This window comes from Hevea brasiliensis, chromosome 9 (assembly GCF_030052815.1).
Source record: "Hevea brasiliensis isolate MT/VB/25A 57/8 chromosome 9, ASM3005281v1, whole genome shotgun sequence".
NCBI lineage: Eukaryota > Viridiplantae > Streptophyta > Magnoliopsida > Malpighiales > Euphorbiaceae > Hevea > Hevea brasiliensis.
The window spans coordinates 6,372,895-6,391,786 of NC_079501.1; the positions used below are offsets into that span (position 1 = coordinate 6,372,895).

Genomic DNA, 18,892 nt, shown 5'->3' on the forward strand with positions numbered 1-18,892 from the left:
CTTCGCAGTGTATTTTCGACCATTAAATGAGCTTAGAAAATTCTGAAAAATTTATGTACTAACCCCCGTGTTATGGGCTTCGTGTAGGTATCCTCGATTCGCGGAAATTCGACAGTTGACCGGGTCTGCAAATTTCGGGCCAGACAGACCCGTTACCGAAAAAGTCTCCGAATTGGACCGAGGTTTTGGCTAGCCCCCCATTGTCAGACGTCCCAAGCGCGTTCCCGAAGTCGGAATCGGAAAAGGTAAACCCTAACCTTGCTTTTTCGTAATTTTCTAGTGCTTAAATAGGATTAAAAATCCATAAAATATTCGTGGTAGCTTAGAAAATTACGATTCTTTTTGCAATAGCTTAGTAATATTGCTAAGGACCGCGGGGCAAAGTTTTATAATTTTTAGAGCTTGTTTGGGCAGTTTTTGCAAAAATGATCAATAATAAGGACTAAATTGAAATTTTGCGTATTGTGATGGATGATTGATTTGATGGGCCCAGGAGGGGCTGTGTGATATGATTGAACTGTTGATATATGGATTGTGAATATAGAAGTGCGTTTTTTTAGCCCTTTTGCAGGTTGGGTAGGTCCTAGGTATAGGGGAGACTCTGCCGGATTTTCGGCACGACTTAGGACGTACTTGATCTTTTCTTTGTTTGTATTGAGTCAAATTTATTAAATAGATGTAATGTAATTGTCAGGTGAGCCGGGACAGCCTTCTTCCTCCGCCCAGCCGCCACAGTAATTTGTCGTCAAGTTTGTGAGTAAAATATTAATTTTAATTGTAATTTCGATATTATTATATGTTCAGCATGCCCATGCATCACTTATATGCATATATTTATGTAGTTAAACTCTAGGCACGAATTATGTTGCATTCATAACTGTTAATGTGCCATGAGTGTTGTTGTGGTAATTTAGAGTAGTTTGCGTGCGTTGGCGTGCGTGTGATGTGGTGTGGACTATGGATAGGACGGGGTAGTCACGGCTTGAGTTCTTCGCTGGGACCCGTTCCTTCGAGGGGTAGTCACGGCTTGAGTTCTTCGCTGGGACCCTCGATTTGGTTTATTAAGCGAAAGTCCGGCTTGAGTTCTTCGCTGGCACCAGGTTGGATTTAAGAGAGCTGTATAGAGGATCAGCTCCCAATATATTATGATTGATGCTACAGGGTGTGTGAGTGCTCCAAATTACCTTTTTGATGCTATGATGTGAATATGATGTTGATGTTGCATTTCACTCTACAGGGTGCATTAGTTACAGATAGTTATAGAGATTATGGTTAAAATTGATATTTTACTCTCTGAGTCGAACACTCACTCCTGTTCAAAAATTTTTACAGGCCACAGGAGGATATTTTGTTCTGAGTTAACCTGCCTTTCTACTTCGCAGGTTGTTTATTAATATTTGTGTAATTTTAATTACTGCTAGAATTTCCGCATGTGTTAGCAGTAATTATTTGAATTTGGTCTGTAATATTATTATCATGTTGGATCTGTAAACTTAATATTTTAAGTCTGTTTTGATGGATTGGATGAGGGAGCTGAGCTCCCATTTATTATTATGTTGATGAGTATGTGGAGGGTGAGCTGAGCTCCCCAATGGATTGTTTATTGTGTTTCTGGTCGGGTGAGTCAAAACTCCCGTTGGTAAGTCCATTTATGGCGGACTCTGTCCGCTTTGTTTTATTGAAATTGGGCCCAAATGGGCCTCGGATTGGGTAAATGAGCAGTTAGGCTTACTACGGGCCCTGGGGCTTTAGGTGGCCTGTGTCCTAGTCTTGGTCCGGCCCATAGGTTGGGTCGTGACAAATGTGGTATCAGAGCTTAGGCTCCAGATTCTTAGGGAATGTTGTCTAAAGAGTTGGGAAGAGTCTACTAGGAGTCACATGCGGAAATATAGGGTCCACATTCGTCTTGCATTGTCATCTTTGCTTCTAGTTTCTGCTCCATATATTGTGTATAAATATGAGTCTATAGAGCTGTGTAATGCACAGTTTTGAATTTTGTGGGCTAATGCTGCTGAATTTCAGGAAAATGCATAGAAGCAGGAGAGCTGCCACTGCACCAGAGCCAGATGTGCCTGACGAGGTGTCAGCACAGGATGAGGCGCCTGCCCCGAGGAGGCAGGGTAGGAGGCCTAGAGCTGCTCAAGTAGAAGAGCAGCTACCCACAGTTCAGGAACAATCTTTCATGACACAGGGTCCTATGGACCCCATGGCAACTACTCTAGCTGGTCTGCAGAGAACCATCGACATGATGGCGCAGTATATGGTCCACCCTCCACAGCAGCAGCAGTCCACCGCACCAAGAGAGGAATCTTACAAACAGATCATAAATTTCAAGAAGTTGGTGCCTGAAACTTATGATGTGTCAGACGATGCATATCGGTTTTTGGATTCTCGCATGTGCAGAATGTAATTACGATTGGTGATAGAAGATTGATAGAGTGTATGCAGCACGTCATGGGGCCCATGCCTAGGCAATGGATGAATGACTACGTGTTACCCCGGATGGAGGGTTTGACATGGGCTCAGTTTGTGGAACTTTTTATCAACCGGTTTGTGCCAGAAAGTTTCAGAGATCAGAAGCAGTGGGCCTTTGAGGCCTTAAGACAGAATGGCAGGTCTATAGATGAACATGCTACAGAATTTCTGGAATTGAGCAGATATGCCCCTACAGCAGTATCTACAGAGACTATGAAGGTGAAAAGATTCCTAAAGGGGCTTGACAGGAGGTATGCGAACCTGGCCATGATGTCTGATCAGTCTTTTGATGTGGTGGTTGATCGAGCCAGACAGATTGAGATCAGTTATGCTGTAGATGACAGCGGAAGAGCAAAGAAAAACAGAGCAGAGGGTTCCTCAGGTGTCCCTTCCATGGGTACTCCGGATAGTGGTGGCCAGAGTAATTACAGAGGAAAGAGTAGGAACAAGAAAAGTGGTTTTAGACACAAACCACGAGGATTCGCACAGTGCGGATCCAGCGGGTCACGATGAGAATGCAGTTCTGGGTCTGGCTCAGGATCCTCCTTGGCACCTTGTGCACAGTGTGGAAGAGGACATTCAGGACCTTGTTTGATGGGATCAGGAGTATGCTTCAGGTGTGGCCAACCGGGTCACTTTGCTAGAGAATGCCCCATGTTCAGCGAGCCACAGATGGGGTCACAGGGTTCTGTTGCGAATGTTCCTCGACAGTTGTATCCGGGCGCTTCCAACATGGCAGGCGATCGATTCGACAGGGCCGACGATAAGGGGGACGTGGATTTGGAGGCAGATCAGAGGTAGAAGTCGATGTCGGTTACGCCACTCGGGGTAGGGTCAAGCTCGGGTTTTCACCCTGACCCACCAGGATGCTCAAGCTTCAAATGCAGTTGTGGCAGGTATTCTTCTGGTCTGTTCTTATGAGGCTCGTGTTTTGATAGATCCGGGTGCTACGCACTCATTTGTCTCCCCTGTGTTTGCCATGAGGTTGGGTAGAAACCCTACAACTTTAGAGTGCCCTTTGTCGGTAGCTACCCCACTTAGTGACAACATAGATGTAGATATGGTTTTTTCGGGTAGCCCAGTGGTAGTGGATGGCAAGATCCTCCCAGCAGACTTGGTTCCTCTACCGGTAATGGATTTCGATGTAATCCTGGGGATGGATTGGTTGGCAACTCATTTTGCCACCTTAGACTGCAGGAACAAAAAGGTGTATTTCCACATACCTGGTGTGGAAGAGTTTAGCTTTGATGGTGACAGGAGCGTGGCTCCGTATAATTTGGTGTCAGCAATTAGTGCTAGAAAAATGTTGAGGCGTGGATGCCAAGGGTATTTGGCATTGGTGAGAGATACATCTGTAGAAGATGTCAGCATGGAAAATGTTCCTGTTGTCAGAGAATTCATGGATGTCTTCCCTGAAGAGCTTCGATGGTTGCCACGAAAGGGGAATAGAGTTACGCATTGATGTTATTCCGGTACAAACCCCATATCGATGCCACCTTACAGGATGGCACCAGAATTGAAAGAGTCAAGGAGCAACTACAGGAGCTTTTGGACAAGGGTTTTATACGTCCGAGCACTTCACCCTGGGGTGCTCCTGTTCTATTTGTGAGAAAGAAGGATGGGTCATTGAGGTTATGTATCAACTACAGACAGCTGAACAAGGTCACTGTGAAGAACAAGTATCCACTTCCTCGGATCGATGATTTGTTTGATCAGCTCCAAGGAGCTAGATTCTTTTCCAAGATAGACCTGCGGTCAGGCTACCATCAATTGAGAATCAGGAATGAGGACGTGTCCAAAACGGCTTTCAGGACAAGATATGGTCATTATGAGTTCCTGGTGATGTCTTTTGGACTCACTAATGCACCAGCAGCCTTCATGGACTTGATGAACAAGGTGTTCAAGCCATTTTTGGACCGTTTTGTCATCGTATTCATAGATGACATTCTGGTATACTCTCGGTCCGAGGAAAAACACGTGTGGCACTTGAGGATGGTGTTGCAGACTTTGAGGGAGCACCAGCTATACGCCAAATTTTCGAAATGTGAATTTTGGCTAGAAAGCATCTCGTTCTTGGGACACGTGGTTTCTAGAGACGGTATTCAAGTGGATCCCAAGAAAATTGAAGTCAGAATCGATTGGCTTAGGCCTACAAATACCACGAGGTGCGAAGTTTTCAGGTTTAGCCGCTACTATAGGCGTTTTGTACAAGATTTCTCCAGATAGCGGCTCCCTTAACTAAGTTGACCAGAAGAATGTTCCATTCATTTGGACAGATGATCGTGAGGTGAGTTTCCGAAGCTTAAGGAGTGTCTAACCACGCCTGTGTTGACACTACCTGTGAGTGGTGAAGGATACACCGTGTATTGTGACGCCTCCAGAGTTGGCCTAGGGTGTGTTTTGATGCAGAATGGAAAGGTAGTGACTTATGCTTCAAGGCAGCTGAAGAGGCATGAGCCGAACTACCCCACCCATGATTTGGAAATGGCGGCTGTAATCTTTGCACTGAAAATCTGGAGACACTACCTGTATGGCGAAGTGTGCGAGATATACACCGACCACAAGAGTTTAAAGTACATCTTCCAACAGAGGGACTTAAACTTGAGACAGAGGAGATGGATGGAGCTTCTGAAAGACTATGATTGCACCATCCAGTACCACCCTGGGAAGGCCAATGTTGTAGCAGATGCCTTGAGCAGAAAATCTTCTGGCAGTTTGGCGCACATTTCAGTAGAGAAGAGACCATTGATTCAGGAGGTACATGAGTTGATGGATCAAGGTTTAATCCTAGATCTTTCAGATGAGGGTATTGTTGGCTCACTTTTGGTGAGGCCGGACTTGAGGGACAGAGTTAGAGTTTCCCAAAGACAGAGACCAACAATTGATGAAGATCATAGAAAGAGTACAGCAAGGTGAAGGTGGTGAGTTTGGATTTGCCAATGATGGTGCCCTAGTTCAAGGTTCTAGGATATGTGTGCCCGATGTGGACAACCTCAGGAATGAAATCATGCGAGAGGCACACTATACACTGTACAGTGTCCACCCAAGTTCCACCAAGATGTACCATGATGTGAAAGATAGCTATTGGTGGAATGGCATGAAGAGAGACATTGCAGACTTTGTGTCCAAGTGCTTGACTTGTCAGAAGGTGAAGTTTGAACACCAAAGACCGTCAGGGAAGCTGCAAGAGCTCCCTATCCCAGAATGGAAGTGGGAAATGATCACTATGGATTTTGTTACTGGGTTGCCTCGTACCACGCGAGGATATGATTCGATATGGGTAATTGTAGACCGCTTGACCAAATCAGCTCACTTCTTACCTGTGAAGACTACATATTCTGTGGCACAGTATGCCCGGCTCTACATTCGAGAAATAGTCAGATTGCATGGAGTTCCAGCTTCCATAATATCTGACAGAGGGCTGATTCACTTCTCGATTTTGGAGAAAGTTGCGGAGGCTCTTGGCACACGCTTGAACTTCAAGATGACCTTCCACCCTCGCAGACAGACGGATCGAAGGACAATCCAAACACTGGAAGACATGCTTCGCATGAGTGTCTTGGATTTTGGAGGTCAATGGGATGAGCAGCTAGCTTTAGTGGAGTTTGCCTATAACAACAGTTATCACTCCAGCATAGGGATGGCACCCTATGAGGCATTATATGGAAGAAAGTGTAGGTCTCCTCTGTGTTGGACAGAAATGGGAGAAACGAAGGTGCATGATGTAGACCTAGTGCAGTACACTTCAGAGGTAGTTCCTTTAATCAGGGAACGACTGAAGACAGCTTTCAGCAGACAGAAGAGTTATGCAGACCCCAGACGGAGGGATGTGGAGTTTGCAGTGGGCGACTATGTATTCCTGAAGGTTTCTCCAATGAAGGGAGTCATGAGGTTTGGAAAGAAAGGCAAGTTGGCACCTCGGTATATCGGACCTTTTGAGGTTACGGATAGAGTAGGAGCAGTTGCCTACCGGTTGGAGCTACCACCCAAACTCTCTCACGTTCATCCCGTGTTTCACACCTCCATGCTCAGGAAATACATTCCCGATCCTTCTCATGTACTGCAGCCGGATGTGATAGAGCTAAAAGAAAACTTGACATTTGAGGAGCAGCCTGTAGCCATAGTGGACTACCAAGTGAGACAGCTGAGATCAAAACAGATCCCTATGGTTAAGGTTTTGTGGAGGAGTATCGGTGGAAGAGTGCACCTGGGAGTCAGAACGGGACATGCGTAGCAAGTACCCTTACCTGTTCAATGTATAATCATGTACTTTATTCTGCCTTGTGTAAAAATTCGAGGACGAATTTTCTGTAAGGGGGGAAGAATGTAACACCCCAAAATTTTATTATTTATGAGTATTTTTGGTATTTTAATTTTATTTGAATTTTAGGAATTTTTCTGAGATTTTTCGGATTTTAAAAATCGGGTTCAATTTTCCGAAAATATAAACTTTGATGATTTTTAAAAATTAATTTAAAGACCACGTGGCAAAACTAAAAATATATTTGGAGTCTACGTATTTTTCTGAGTTTTATGAAATTTTTTTCAGAATTTTTGGACCTCGTTTTCGGTCCCGAGGCAGAGTAAAAATTCAAAATTTTGTATTTCGAATCGAACCGGCCGAATCGAACCGGACCGGATCGGACCGGTCGAATCGGACCGGCCCTTTTCCTTCTTCCTTTTTCTTCTCCCGCGCGCGATGGCTCTCCCCTCTTCTCTCTCTCGTTTCTCTCTCCTCCCCTCCCCAGCCGCCGGCCAGCCGCCTCTCCTGCGTCCTCCCCTCGCCGCCTCCCGGTATGTCCCGGCCAGTAGCGTGACCAGGCAGCCCGGAAAACGCGCGATCTCCCTTCCTCGCGCGCGCGGCGTTTCGGCTTCCCCGGCCAAATCCGGCCGATCCGGCCACCGATTGGACCGGGTCTTGTGTCCAAAATCATCTACTCGGCGAGAGCTTTCCATAGACACCAAGAACGCCGAAATCCATCGAGCGGATTGTCCGATTTTTGCTCGGGAAGATTTTAGCCAATTTCGACTTTTGGGCTAAATTTCTCGAAAAACCGTGAATCCCATGAGGAAACCGAGGCCACCAGCACGCTCCATTCGTCAAGAGCTTCGCAACGACATAAATTTCGAATTTTTTCGACACCGTTTTTCGGTGGGTCCCACGGAACTTCGCAGTGTATTTTCGACCATTAAATGAGCTTAGAAAATTCTGAAAAATTTATGTACTAACCCCCGTGTTATGGGCTTCGTGTAGGTATCCTCGATTCGCGGAAATTCGACAGTTGACCGGGTCTGCAAATTTCGGGCCAGACAGACCCGTTACCGGAAAAGTCTCCAAATTGGACCGAGGTTTTGGCTAGCCCCCCATTGTCAGACGTCCCGAGCGCGTTCCAGAAGTCGGAATCGGCAAAGGTAAACCCTAACCTTGCTTTTTCGTAATTTTCTAGTGCTTAAATAGGATTAAAAATCCATAAAATATTCGTGGTAGCTTAGAAAATTACGATTCTTTTTGCAATAGCTTAGTAATATTGCTAAGGACATGAGGCAAAGTTTTATAATTTTTAGAGCTTGTTTGGCAGGCTTTTTGCAAAAATGATCAATAATAAGGACTAAATTGAAATTTTGCGTATTGTGATGGATGATTGATTTGATGGGCCCAGGAGGGGCTGTGTGATATGATTGAACTGTTGATATATGGATTGTGAATATAGAAGTGCGTTTTTTTAGCCCTTTTGCAGGTTGAGTAGGTCCTAGGTATAGGGGAGACTCTGCCGAATTTTCGGCACGACTTAGGACGTACTTGATCTTTTTCTTTGTTTGTATTGAGTCAAATTTATTAAATAGATGTAATGTAATTGTCAGGTGAGCCGAAACAGCCTTCTTCCTCCGCCCAACCGCCACAGTAATTTGTCGTCAAGTTTGTGAGTAAAATATTAATTTTAATTGTAATTTCGATATTATTATATGTTTAGCATGCCCATGCATCACTTATATGCATATATTTATGTAGTTAAACTCTAGGCACGAATTATGTTGCATTCATAACTGTTAATGTGCCATGAGTGTTGTTGTGGTAATTTGGAGCAGTGTGCGTGCGTTGGCGTGCGTGTGATGTGGTGTGGACTATGGATAGGACGGGGTAGTCACGGCTTGAGTTCTTCGCTGGGACCCGTTCCTTCGAGGGGTAGTCACGGCTTGAGTTCTTCATTTGGGACCCTCGATTTGGTTTATTAAGCGAAAGTCCGGCTTGAGTTCTTCGCTGGCACCAGGTTGGATTTAAGAGAGCTGTATAGGGGATCAGCTCCCAATATATTATGATTGATGCTACAGGGTGTGTGAGTGCTCCAAATTACCTTTTTGATGCTATGATGTGAATATGATGTTGATGTTGCATTTCACTCTACAGGGTGCATTAGTTCTGAGATAGTTATAGAGATTATGGTTAAAATTGATATTTTACTCTGAGTCGAACGCTCACTCTGTTCAAAAATTTTCTGAGCCACAGGAGGATATTTTGTTCTGAGTTAACCTGCCTTTCTACTTCGCAGGTTGTTTATTAATATTTGTGTAATTTTAATTACTCCTAGAATTTCCGCATGTGTTAGCAGTAATTATTTGAATTTGGTCTGTAATATTATTATCATGTTGGATCTGTAAACTTAATATTTTAAGTCTGTTTTGATGGATTGGATGAGGGAGCTGAGCTCCCATTTATTATTATGTTGATGAGTATGTGGAGGGTGAGCTGAGCTCCCCAATGGATTGTTTATTGTGTTTACAGGTCGGGTGAGTCAAAAACTCCCCGTTGGTAAGTCCATTTTATGGCCGGACTCTGTCCGTTTGTTTTATTGAAATTGGGCCCAAATGGGCCTCAGCATTGGGTAAATGAACAGTTAGGCTTACTACGGGCCTCGGGGGCTTTAGGCTGGCCCAGGTCCTAGTGCCGGTCCGGCCCATAGGTTGGGTCGTGACATTATTCTTATTTTATGATTAAATAATTAATAAATTTATCAATAAAATTATTTTATTTTAACTAAATTTATGACTAAAATTATTAATTACATATATATTATTTATTACTAATTAAAATTTAATTTGTAATAATATGGGAAAATAATAATAAAAAAATGAATTTTGAATTTTAAAATTATATTTTATTAATATATATCATATCAATATTTTCGTTTTATATAAAAAAAATAATAATAATAATTTGTAGATTTAATTTTGATTAAATATTAATTAAAAAAATTTAAAAACATATTACAATAGATTAAATTCTGAAATAAAATTAAAATTAAAAATTTTCATGTTAACAATTAATATTATTTACTGAAATAGAATAGTTAGAGACGGTATGCAGTTTACTTGTATTTAATAAGATAGATTTGTAAGTTGCAACCAAATTAGTCACCAACTTTCACACCCTTTTTAACATCTTTTCGGCATTAAAAATAAAAAAAAAAAAAATTCAATTTTAGAACTCTCTCTCTTATTTTAAAGAGAAATTATTAAATGCATTTATCGCATATGTATCTTTTATGTGAAAACAATAATCTCACATTCTTAAAATAAGGAAAAATTAACATTTTATGTTTAAAGAAATATTATTTTTTAATATTCTTGATTCATGAATAAAATAGAATGATATATAATAAGAGGATAATTTTATCACTTAAAATATATAATTTTAAATTTATTTAAAAATTTTATCAATTTTGATAAAATTTAATTTAGTTATAATAAATTTTATAGAATTAATTATTAAAAATTTTAAATAAATTTTCATTTAAATTAAACATTAAAATTAAAAAATTTTCTTTAAAATTTCATTCCATAAAATTTTATGAAATCCATTCACACTAAACATTATCTAACTGATATATCACTTTTATTTTAAAAAATTAAGAAAATATTAATTTTTTAATTTTATTTTTATTCATTATTATTTTTCATATATTATTTTTTAAAAAATACTTTCCTACATTTTAAAAGTATTATAAAATATTTTAATTAATTATTAATATTTTTTTATAAAAATAAAGTTATTTAATTTTTTTTAAAAATTTTATATAAAAATTTTAAAAATCATTTGAAGTAAGAGGGAGTATCATTATTATATATTTCAATTCTTGTATGATTTTTTTGCCTAACTAGAATTGGTAAATCCGGTGGAACTGGAACGACGTCGTTTTGGGAGTGTTTCTTTCTCAGTCCATAGGGCTTCGGTACCATGATTTCTCTAACTGCTTGTAAAATGACAAGCGGCTTGTTCCAGCTGGCAGAAGCCTTGATCTGATATAGCACATAAAAACCGTACGTTCATTGTGGTTGTGGGACCCATGAATAATAGGGATATATCTACAGATTGCCACGTCAGAAGTCAGAAGATACAGGTGAACTGCAAGACATACTATTGGGAAGTGACGTGTCCGTAAAGCTCTCCGCAATGTTCCTTCCTTTCCTTCCGGTTCTAGAAAGAGAAGTAGAGATCTGGCTTTACGCGTTTCCGTATATAAGTATTTGCTCCCCTTTATATTTCTCCTTGAACCTTAATCTTTCTTTTTTTTATTAATATATATATATATATTATAATTAGGTGTTTTATCTATTATATTGCTCTAATCAAGAAGCAGCTCTCTATGATATCTCCATTATGCATGTCAGCATAAATTAGTGTTGCCTAACTTTTCTGGGTGCGATTGTTTGGTTTACGTTCTATACAATTATGAATTTCTTGTACTGCCGAATCAGTTTCTTTCAGAAACTGTGGCTCTTGGGGTAGAGTATGTAACAGATTTGGTATGCAATCTTTTACCTGTGTCAGGCTTATTTGGTTTAGCCGAATATAATTAATAATTGTTAATTGATAATCCATTACTTTTAATTGATAACTATGATAATAAATTTATATTAAATATTTGATAAAATTATATTTGAATGTTATTGTTAATATGTAAAATGATTAATAAGGATATATATTATATAATTTATTTTATTATTAAAATAAATATATAATTATTAATTTTATATATTATATTATTTATTATATTATTAAATAAAAATATAATTATTAATTTATTATATCATATTATTTATTTTATTATTAAAATAAGAAAATGATTAAATTCCTTAAAATAAATTAAATAATTTTAAAAATATAATTATAAAATAATAAAGTAATTATTTTTGTTTATAAAGAAAAAAATCTTATAATTTTAAGTTTTTAGAAAAATTATTTTTATAATAAATAAATATTTTATATTATTAATAAAAAATATTTTAATAAAATTATAAAATTAGATTATAAAATAAAAAAAATAAAAGTAAATAATATTAATAATATTGATTTTTGAGTTAAATGAAAATTAAAGGATAATATAATATAAATAAAAAATAAAATTAAATCAGTTATTGAGAAATAATTCTAATAATAGAAATGATACAAACTGTAACTGATGAGTATCATATCAATTGCCCATCAGTTATCAACTCAATTTCTTTTTAAATTATCAAATATTTTAATCCACCTGCTTAGTGTCCACAAGTTATTAATTGCACTCAAAATATAAACCAAATCCAAAGAGATCAGAAAAGGAAAATGTACCAGTTGAGTTTTTTCTGTACCTAACTATCTCTAGATTTTCACATATTCTTTTCCTATTTTACCCTTAAATCCCTTATCACCATGTGCAAGTTATATGTAGGTGATAGCTGTAAGGGGGATAAACCGTTACCCCATGAAGATTGGGCAAACCGAGATAAGCTGTAGGCCTATGAGATAGTTTAAAGGATATAATTGATGAGAATGAAAAGTTTAGCAGACACTTTTATAAATATGGAAAAGTATATGGGGGTGTAACCACTGAGACATACTGATGTCTTCTCCTGCTATAAGTCACTTTGTTCCTAATGCTCTTTAAGGGGGTGTGACTAGTTACCACTGGTGAGCACAATCAAGCCCAGCTAGTTACTATATCTGGTGTAAAGCTCTCCACCATCCCCGGGGTCTCTAGCGCAAGGGCGTGACTCTAAGTGAGCTCCCTACATACTCATTGTACTAGGCTGCAAGCATCGTGCTCTCATGAGATAGAAGTTCGGTGTCTCCACGAAGAAGGAGCTTCATGGACACTACAAGGCCGAGGGGCTTGTAGTGCGCGTGTCTCCTAGGCCCGAGATTTCTATATAACGCCGACGATATTGTTCGGTATAAGGCCAATGATGCTACTCGGTATAGGGAAACAAATATTATACATTGGCTTTGGATTCAGTCATACGGTCAAATGATACTTATTGTTATGATTTCGGTAGATGCTTGAGAATGTACACGATGAGGGGCGACATCGTGCTACAAAGAATATTGATATTCGGTTTCCATGTTAAATATGCTAAAATGACCCCTCGATAAGTATTTGAGATCCTCTATAAGGGTAAAGGTTCTTGAATACGAGTGGGTTGGTCTAAATTTGGTGAAAGTCTAAGCACCACAAGGGACTACTATACAGGCTAGGATGTGGACCCATGACAAAAGCAGTCTGCCAATTTGCCTATTTCTATGCTACAAATAAGCTAACATTGCCCCTTTTCATGCATAAGGGAGATGGAGTGTTGGGAACCACGCGTTACTCAAAATCTCGTAGGGCACTTTCCATGAATGCTAAGCTAAATGATAAAACTAAGCTACTGTTACATATTTGATAAAGTCAACCCAGTATATTACTATTATTATTATTAATTATTAATTTTTGCCATTTGCTTAAACATTGGTAGCAAGAGACGGGCTGCATAATTCCGGATCCTTTCAGACATGGTTTTTCAGCTTGGTCGAAAATTATCAGATTAGACTGTGTTTCACCTTCTGGAGCCCCCGTGTCCATTTACAATGCGTTTGCCCTGGCCGCTAAAACAAAGTGTTTGCCGGGAAAGTCTAAGATTTGCAAGTATGAAACATCGGATAGAGAAGTCAACCACCTCCATAAAAGCTTGGGAAATGTTAACTCGAATAAGAATATAAGGAATCAAAGCTCAAAGTAAAGGTTCAACCGAGTTTATCGTTAATGAATGTAAACAGCATGTAATGTTAGTGGCCACATCGGAGTTACTTATGTGGAAGACTGGAATATCCGAATCTGAACTCTCAGGTGTTTCAGAAATAGTAAAAAAGAAAAAAAAAAAAGAGAAAAGAAAAAACTCTATAATGCTAAAGATGGAACTGGGAAAAAACCAACAGCAATTCCTCGTTGATTTCAGTTTCTATTGCACTTCTAACAAAACATTCCACTTGAAAAACAAGGAAAATTAAAGCTCAATTAGGCAAAAAGGAGTTCCATTAATTTGTATGCTGCTACTTGACAAGGAACGAAAACAAAAGCCTCGCGTCTTTCTGCAATTCTATATAACATTCTCATGTTACAATGGGGAACGTTTTGCAACCCAAGAAAAGAATTCGATTCTATAACCTAGCCAAGAATTTCCTTGATCTTCGTCTTTTGGTCTTTTGTTAGTGAGTTGGGAAAAAGAACCTCAAATGTGACATAAAGATCACCTTTCTTTGTACTAGAATGCAGTGGCATCCCTTCACCTTTGAACTTTTTTACTGCCTTGGGCTTAGTGATTCCCTGTAAAAGGTTTACAGCTGTCATTTTTTTTAGAGCAAATTCTGTCATTGTTATTTCACACTTTACTGTTCATGAAATTATTAATTCAAAGTAATTAATGAGCTTTAACTCAACAGTATTAGATTGTTCTTACGATAAAATTGTAAGGTCTCAAATTCTAGTCCAAAACTCACAATAAGAGCCAAACAAACCAAAATAAAATATATTTTAAAGTAAATATGACAGGAGCTATGGAGAATACGTTGCACACTAACCTTTGTGCTGATGTCCACTAAATGTTCATCGAGGTGTTTAAGGGTCTTCTCAAAACCAACAAGTGCTTGAACCTGACAAAAATTGAGGTTCAGGAAATCAACTCTTACGTAGGAATTACAGTTTTTGTCCCAGCATTTACACAACACAAATTTACCAGTGTGATGGTCACAGTTGTGTGCAAGTCATTGCCTTCCCTTCTGAAGTGATCATGGGGTTCTGCACGAATACGGAACTGCAAGTGTGTGATGGTTATAATTCTATCAGTACAAAAACAAAAGTAACATACAGCAATGTCAAAGTTAACAGTTAAAAACTAACCCTCAAATCTCCAGGCTCCCCATCTATTATTGGTTCACCGTCTTCGTAGAAAACCACCTCCTGCAACAAGCATAAAACATTTATTTTAGATATCTGCAATGACAACACAAGCAATTTGCTCACAACACCATTAATATAAACCACTATCATCTCTCTTATAAATGTAGAATGTAGCAAGCATTTGTGAATTTGGAATTCACTTTTGGGGGGAAGTTGCAATATTTGCATTGTTCCACAGTGAGGTACATTTTTATATATGGGAAATGAGAATACAGCATTATGCGTGCACCATCACATGTTTGATAAGACAATGTTTCAAACAGCACCCAAGGAGGCAAGCCATAAAAATAGTTCATAATCACTCCCAGACAAGCAAGCACACAAAAAGTCAGAAATGCCTAAAGGTGAAAGTGAAATAAAAGATAAAATACCGAACCATTCACATCAACTCCAAGTATTATTACACAGCATTTAACACACTTTCATCACAGACATTTCAAGGCTAAGAAACCTATACCATTATGCAACAAAGGACTTCCATAGCAGATAGGCAGCAAATTGGTGCAAGGCATTAAACAGGTAATTAGAAAAGAAAAAACAAAGGAATAGCAATTTTCATATGCATGGAGTTAGAAATGCCAAGTTCTCCATCACAATGTGATTGTTAAGCAAGTAAAATAAGAGGGTATGGACAGCTTACTTGTCCATCTTGCATGCCTTTCTCAATATCAACTGTAATAAAATATCCCTCTCGTTCATATTTGACATTTTGGCATTGATCACAGACCTGAGAAAATAATATAAATGTAATAAATCTAAAAGGATCCTCAGAATTAATGGCAGTTGGCACAGTGATTGCAATAAAACAAACGAACCCAAGCGAAAAAAGTCAAAACAATCTCACTAATGCAGCAAATGAAAAGTAGGTAAGTGTTGCCAATCAATTACAGATTTCCATCATTTTCTTTTCTTCTCATATTATGTGTAGAGAAGATTCATCAGATTTTCAACTACAAGTTCATCCAGACGATGTTATACCTGCTCTGTCATCTGCTGAAACATCCCTGGACCAATTTGCTTATGATAGACTTGATTTCTGCAGTTACAGCGTCTTTTACCAGGCGCTGGCTTTATAACATTTTTTTCCCTCCAAACCTGATGAGTCCATATGAAAGATAACACATCAACAAACCAAACTAAAACTTTCATAGCAAATCACTTTTATTTTCCCCAGTCAACTAGTAAAATAAATGAAAGACCAGTACGCATGCCCCTGCAAGGTAATTAAGTAAAAGATAAATCAAGCAATAAAAAAACTACACATTTTAATGGCTTTAAATTAAGATTTTGATCCTCCTAGCTATGTTTGACCATATCCTAATGCTATATAGATTGACTTTGTCTGACACCCCTTAAAATGAGCTGCTTCAATTTGTAACTGTCAGCCAGCTGCCCAATTGAGGGCCAGCCTTGGTGCAAGGGTAAGATTGCTCCTCCATGACCAGGAAGTCATGAGATCAAGTTGAGGAAACAGTGTTTTAAAAAAAGAAGAGAGAAGGAGGAGGCAGGACAACTTTCTCTTTCAGCGTGCTGTTCAGCTCAACAAAGATCAAGACATCCAAATCAATAATCTATTCACAGCTTTATGCAAAGATAAACTCCCCCCTCTCCTCCACTTTTAATTAGTTAACTTATTTTACTTTTTACAGTTTTCCTTTTGCTGCTTGGGAAGGAGGTTTGCAGGTGGTGGTGTTACTGTAAAGATACCGACAAAAGTTCCCATACGAAAGGCTATAGGCCTTTAATTTGTGTCTTTACTCCTTACTCCAGCAATCAAATTCAATTTCTAAAATAAGAATCATGAATGATATAAATAATGAACCTCACCTTCTGTGAGCCACCCATGTACAAGTCTTCTAGTGTCGCATCCAATTCAACAATTACATCATCACCCTTCGCGATTCTCTCTTCCTCTTCCATGTCACCTCCTCCACCAAAGAAACTAGAAAGACCATTTTGTTGCATTAATGAATTTTAATGTAACTTATTACAAAAGTGACACAATGTTAAAATAATTGTCAGATGGAACGAAGGCTTATGCATGCATAAAAACCCACAAATTTCTAGAGGAAAACATCATAACCATAATACCATGTACTTTTTGTGAACTTATGAGGACAATCCCAGGATGAAGAAGAATAATATCTGACCACCATGAGTAAGAACTACAAAGCAGTTTAGGAATGCATGACAGAACATGAGTACAGGAATGCTAAGTGCCGTATTAAGCAAACAAGCATCTGAAAGGTTTTACAAGTACAAGAACAAACCACATTGTTTTCACCTGAAGCTAAAGCTAGATAGGATTATTCATAAGACAAAATTAAAGAGATGAAGGATTTATGGATTAGAGAAACATGTTGTTGTAACCTGAAGCTGAAGTTATTTTTCATTTTTGAGGATTATAACATAGCCAAATTATACCAGAATCAAACTAACCCATTAAATCTAAAGACACCAATCATCCCAGAACTATAACGAAGGCAACACATACCATTCAATTGGAATTATTTTGGATAGCGATTGAAAAAGTAGAACAACTTACTTTTTGAAAATGTCGCTAATGTCCATCCCCATTCCACCACCTCTCCCTCCACTAGCCATGTGCTGCTTAAGCCCTTCTTCTCCATACTTATTGTAGATATCCCTCTTTTGGTTGTCCGATAACACCTCGTACGCTAATAATAACGATAATTAACTCAAAACCAATTGCCAAGTAATCATCATTAATTAAAACATATTTTTAAAAAAATAAAATAATAATAATTATTATTATTATTACCATTGTTAATCTCAGCAAATCGCTTATTAGCCTCTTCATTTCCCGGATTCTTATCAGGATGGTACTTCAATGCCAGCTTTCTATAGGCTCTCTTGATCTGTTCGTCCGATGCGCTCCTCGGCACTTGCAATATATCGTAATAGCTTTCCCTGCTCCAAATATTTATTATCCAGCGAAACACACTCACACTCTCAAATATTACTAAAAGTAGAGAAAAGAAAAGTGGCATACCCTGCAACGGCGATGAGAGCGTACGATAGAGCGCATAACAGAAAGAGAATGTTTGCTCTTCGAAACGCCATTGAAGATTTAAATCAGGAGAGAGTTTGATCTCTCCAAATCCGAAAACATAAAATGATTCTATTATTAGATCTTTTCACACCTCCTGCAATTGCAGTTTTCGAGTTTCTATCTCTCTCTCTCGCGCGCGCGCTCTTCTTCTGGGCTTTGTAATTTCTGGGAGACTCGAGTCCTTGAAAGCAGAGGGCAGGGAGCTAGCCAAGGAGTTTAAGCACTAAAACAGAAGGCACCGACCGCCTTTCGCAACGTGTTCGTGTTGAAACCAACCAATCACCGCAAGCTCGAGGTTGTTCGAACCAATCACTATGAGCCACGTAGCCAATCACTTTAACCGGGTCACTATTGTTTATTTCATACGACGTCGGAACTGATTAAGGTCTCCCCCTCAAGTGGGCTTCATATTGGACCAAGCCATTAACCCACACTACCATTCGAGGGCCAGAGCAGTAATCATATAGCTTGGTTAGTGAAAACACACATGCATTCAAATGAACTTCAAAATGTTAGAACTCCATTGTCAAAACAGCTTAACTCTAAGTTAAAGATTAATATTTAGTTATTTTGTATTACTGCTAATCTATTTATATTCAATTAATTATAATTATTTAATTTTACTGAAACTACTGCATTAATATACGGCATTTTTTATTTTTTGGTATGTATATACTCAAATTATTTTGCCCTTTGTTTCTAAAATATAAAAAAAAATGATAAAAAAATTAATTAAATGGCCAATAATTATAATAAAAGTATTTTTATTTTGATAAATATTCTAGTTGTGGTCATTTGATGAATTATTATATGCATTTAGTGTACATGTACTATCTCTCATAATTATGTGAAATTCACTCTTCGATTCACTTTTCTGTGAGAGAAATAACACTTAAATATGAGTTTAAACTATACGAAAATAGTTAAATTCAAAACCAAAATCAATTAATTGTTCACATATTAAAACGGATCAAAACTATTGTAAGGGACTATTGTAAGGGAGGATCAGCCCCAGGGAGGATCAGCCCCAGTCCCCTTGAATTGTGAACCAGGTCATGCTAAAAATAAAAAGTATATGATCTATTTAGAATTT

The 18,892-nt window shown here is 38.4% G+C and overlaps 1 protein-coding gene across 2 annotated transcripts; it reads right to left on the reverse strand.

Annotated features, from left to right (window-relative positions):
• Positions 1–13,688: 13,688 nt before the first annotated feature.
• LOC110656398 (dnaJ protein ERDJ3B) lies at positions 13,689–18,014 on the reverse strand. Of its 2 annotated transcripts, none has more exons than XM_058152611.1 (10): positions 17,740–18,013; positions 17,509–17,657; positions 17,272–17,404; positions 16,554–16,668; positions 15,705–15,821; positions 15,367–15,453; positions 14,667–14,726; positions 14,503–14,580; positions 14,348–14,419; positions 13,689–14,093 (listed from the first exon to the last, which is right to left on the reverse strand). In XM_058152611.1, the coding sequence occupies exons 1-10, from the start codon at positions 17,808–17,810 to the stop codon at positions 13,935–13,937; spliced, it is 1,041 nt and encodes a 346-aa protein (XP_058008594.1). In that variant the 5' UTR covers positions 17,811–18,013; the 3' UTR covers positions 13,689–13,934. The 2 variants fall into 2 exon arrangements, with proteins under 2 accessions (XP_058008594.1, XP_058008595.1); XM_058152612.1 differs by having other exon boundaries at positions 13,985–14,110; positions 17,740–18,014.
• Between the last annotated feature and the right edge of the window lie 878 nt (positions 18,015–18,892).

Excerpts from the sequence above, each read along its gene's own strand:
- LOC110656398 (XM_058152611.1), bottom strand. The coding sequence starts at position 17,810 with ATGGCGTTTCGAAGAGCAAACATTCTCTTTCTGTTATGCGCTCTATCG. Across the intron at positions 15,822-16,553 it reads ACATGGGTGGCTCACAGAAG|GTTTGGAGGGAAAAAAATGT; the intron begins GTGAGGTTCATT and ends TGGACTCATCAG. Across the intron at positions 14,581-14,666 it reads GGGAGCCTGGAGATTTGAGG|TTCCGTATTCGTGCAGAACC; the intron begins GTTAGTTTTTAA and ends ACACACTTGCAG.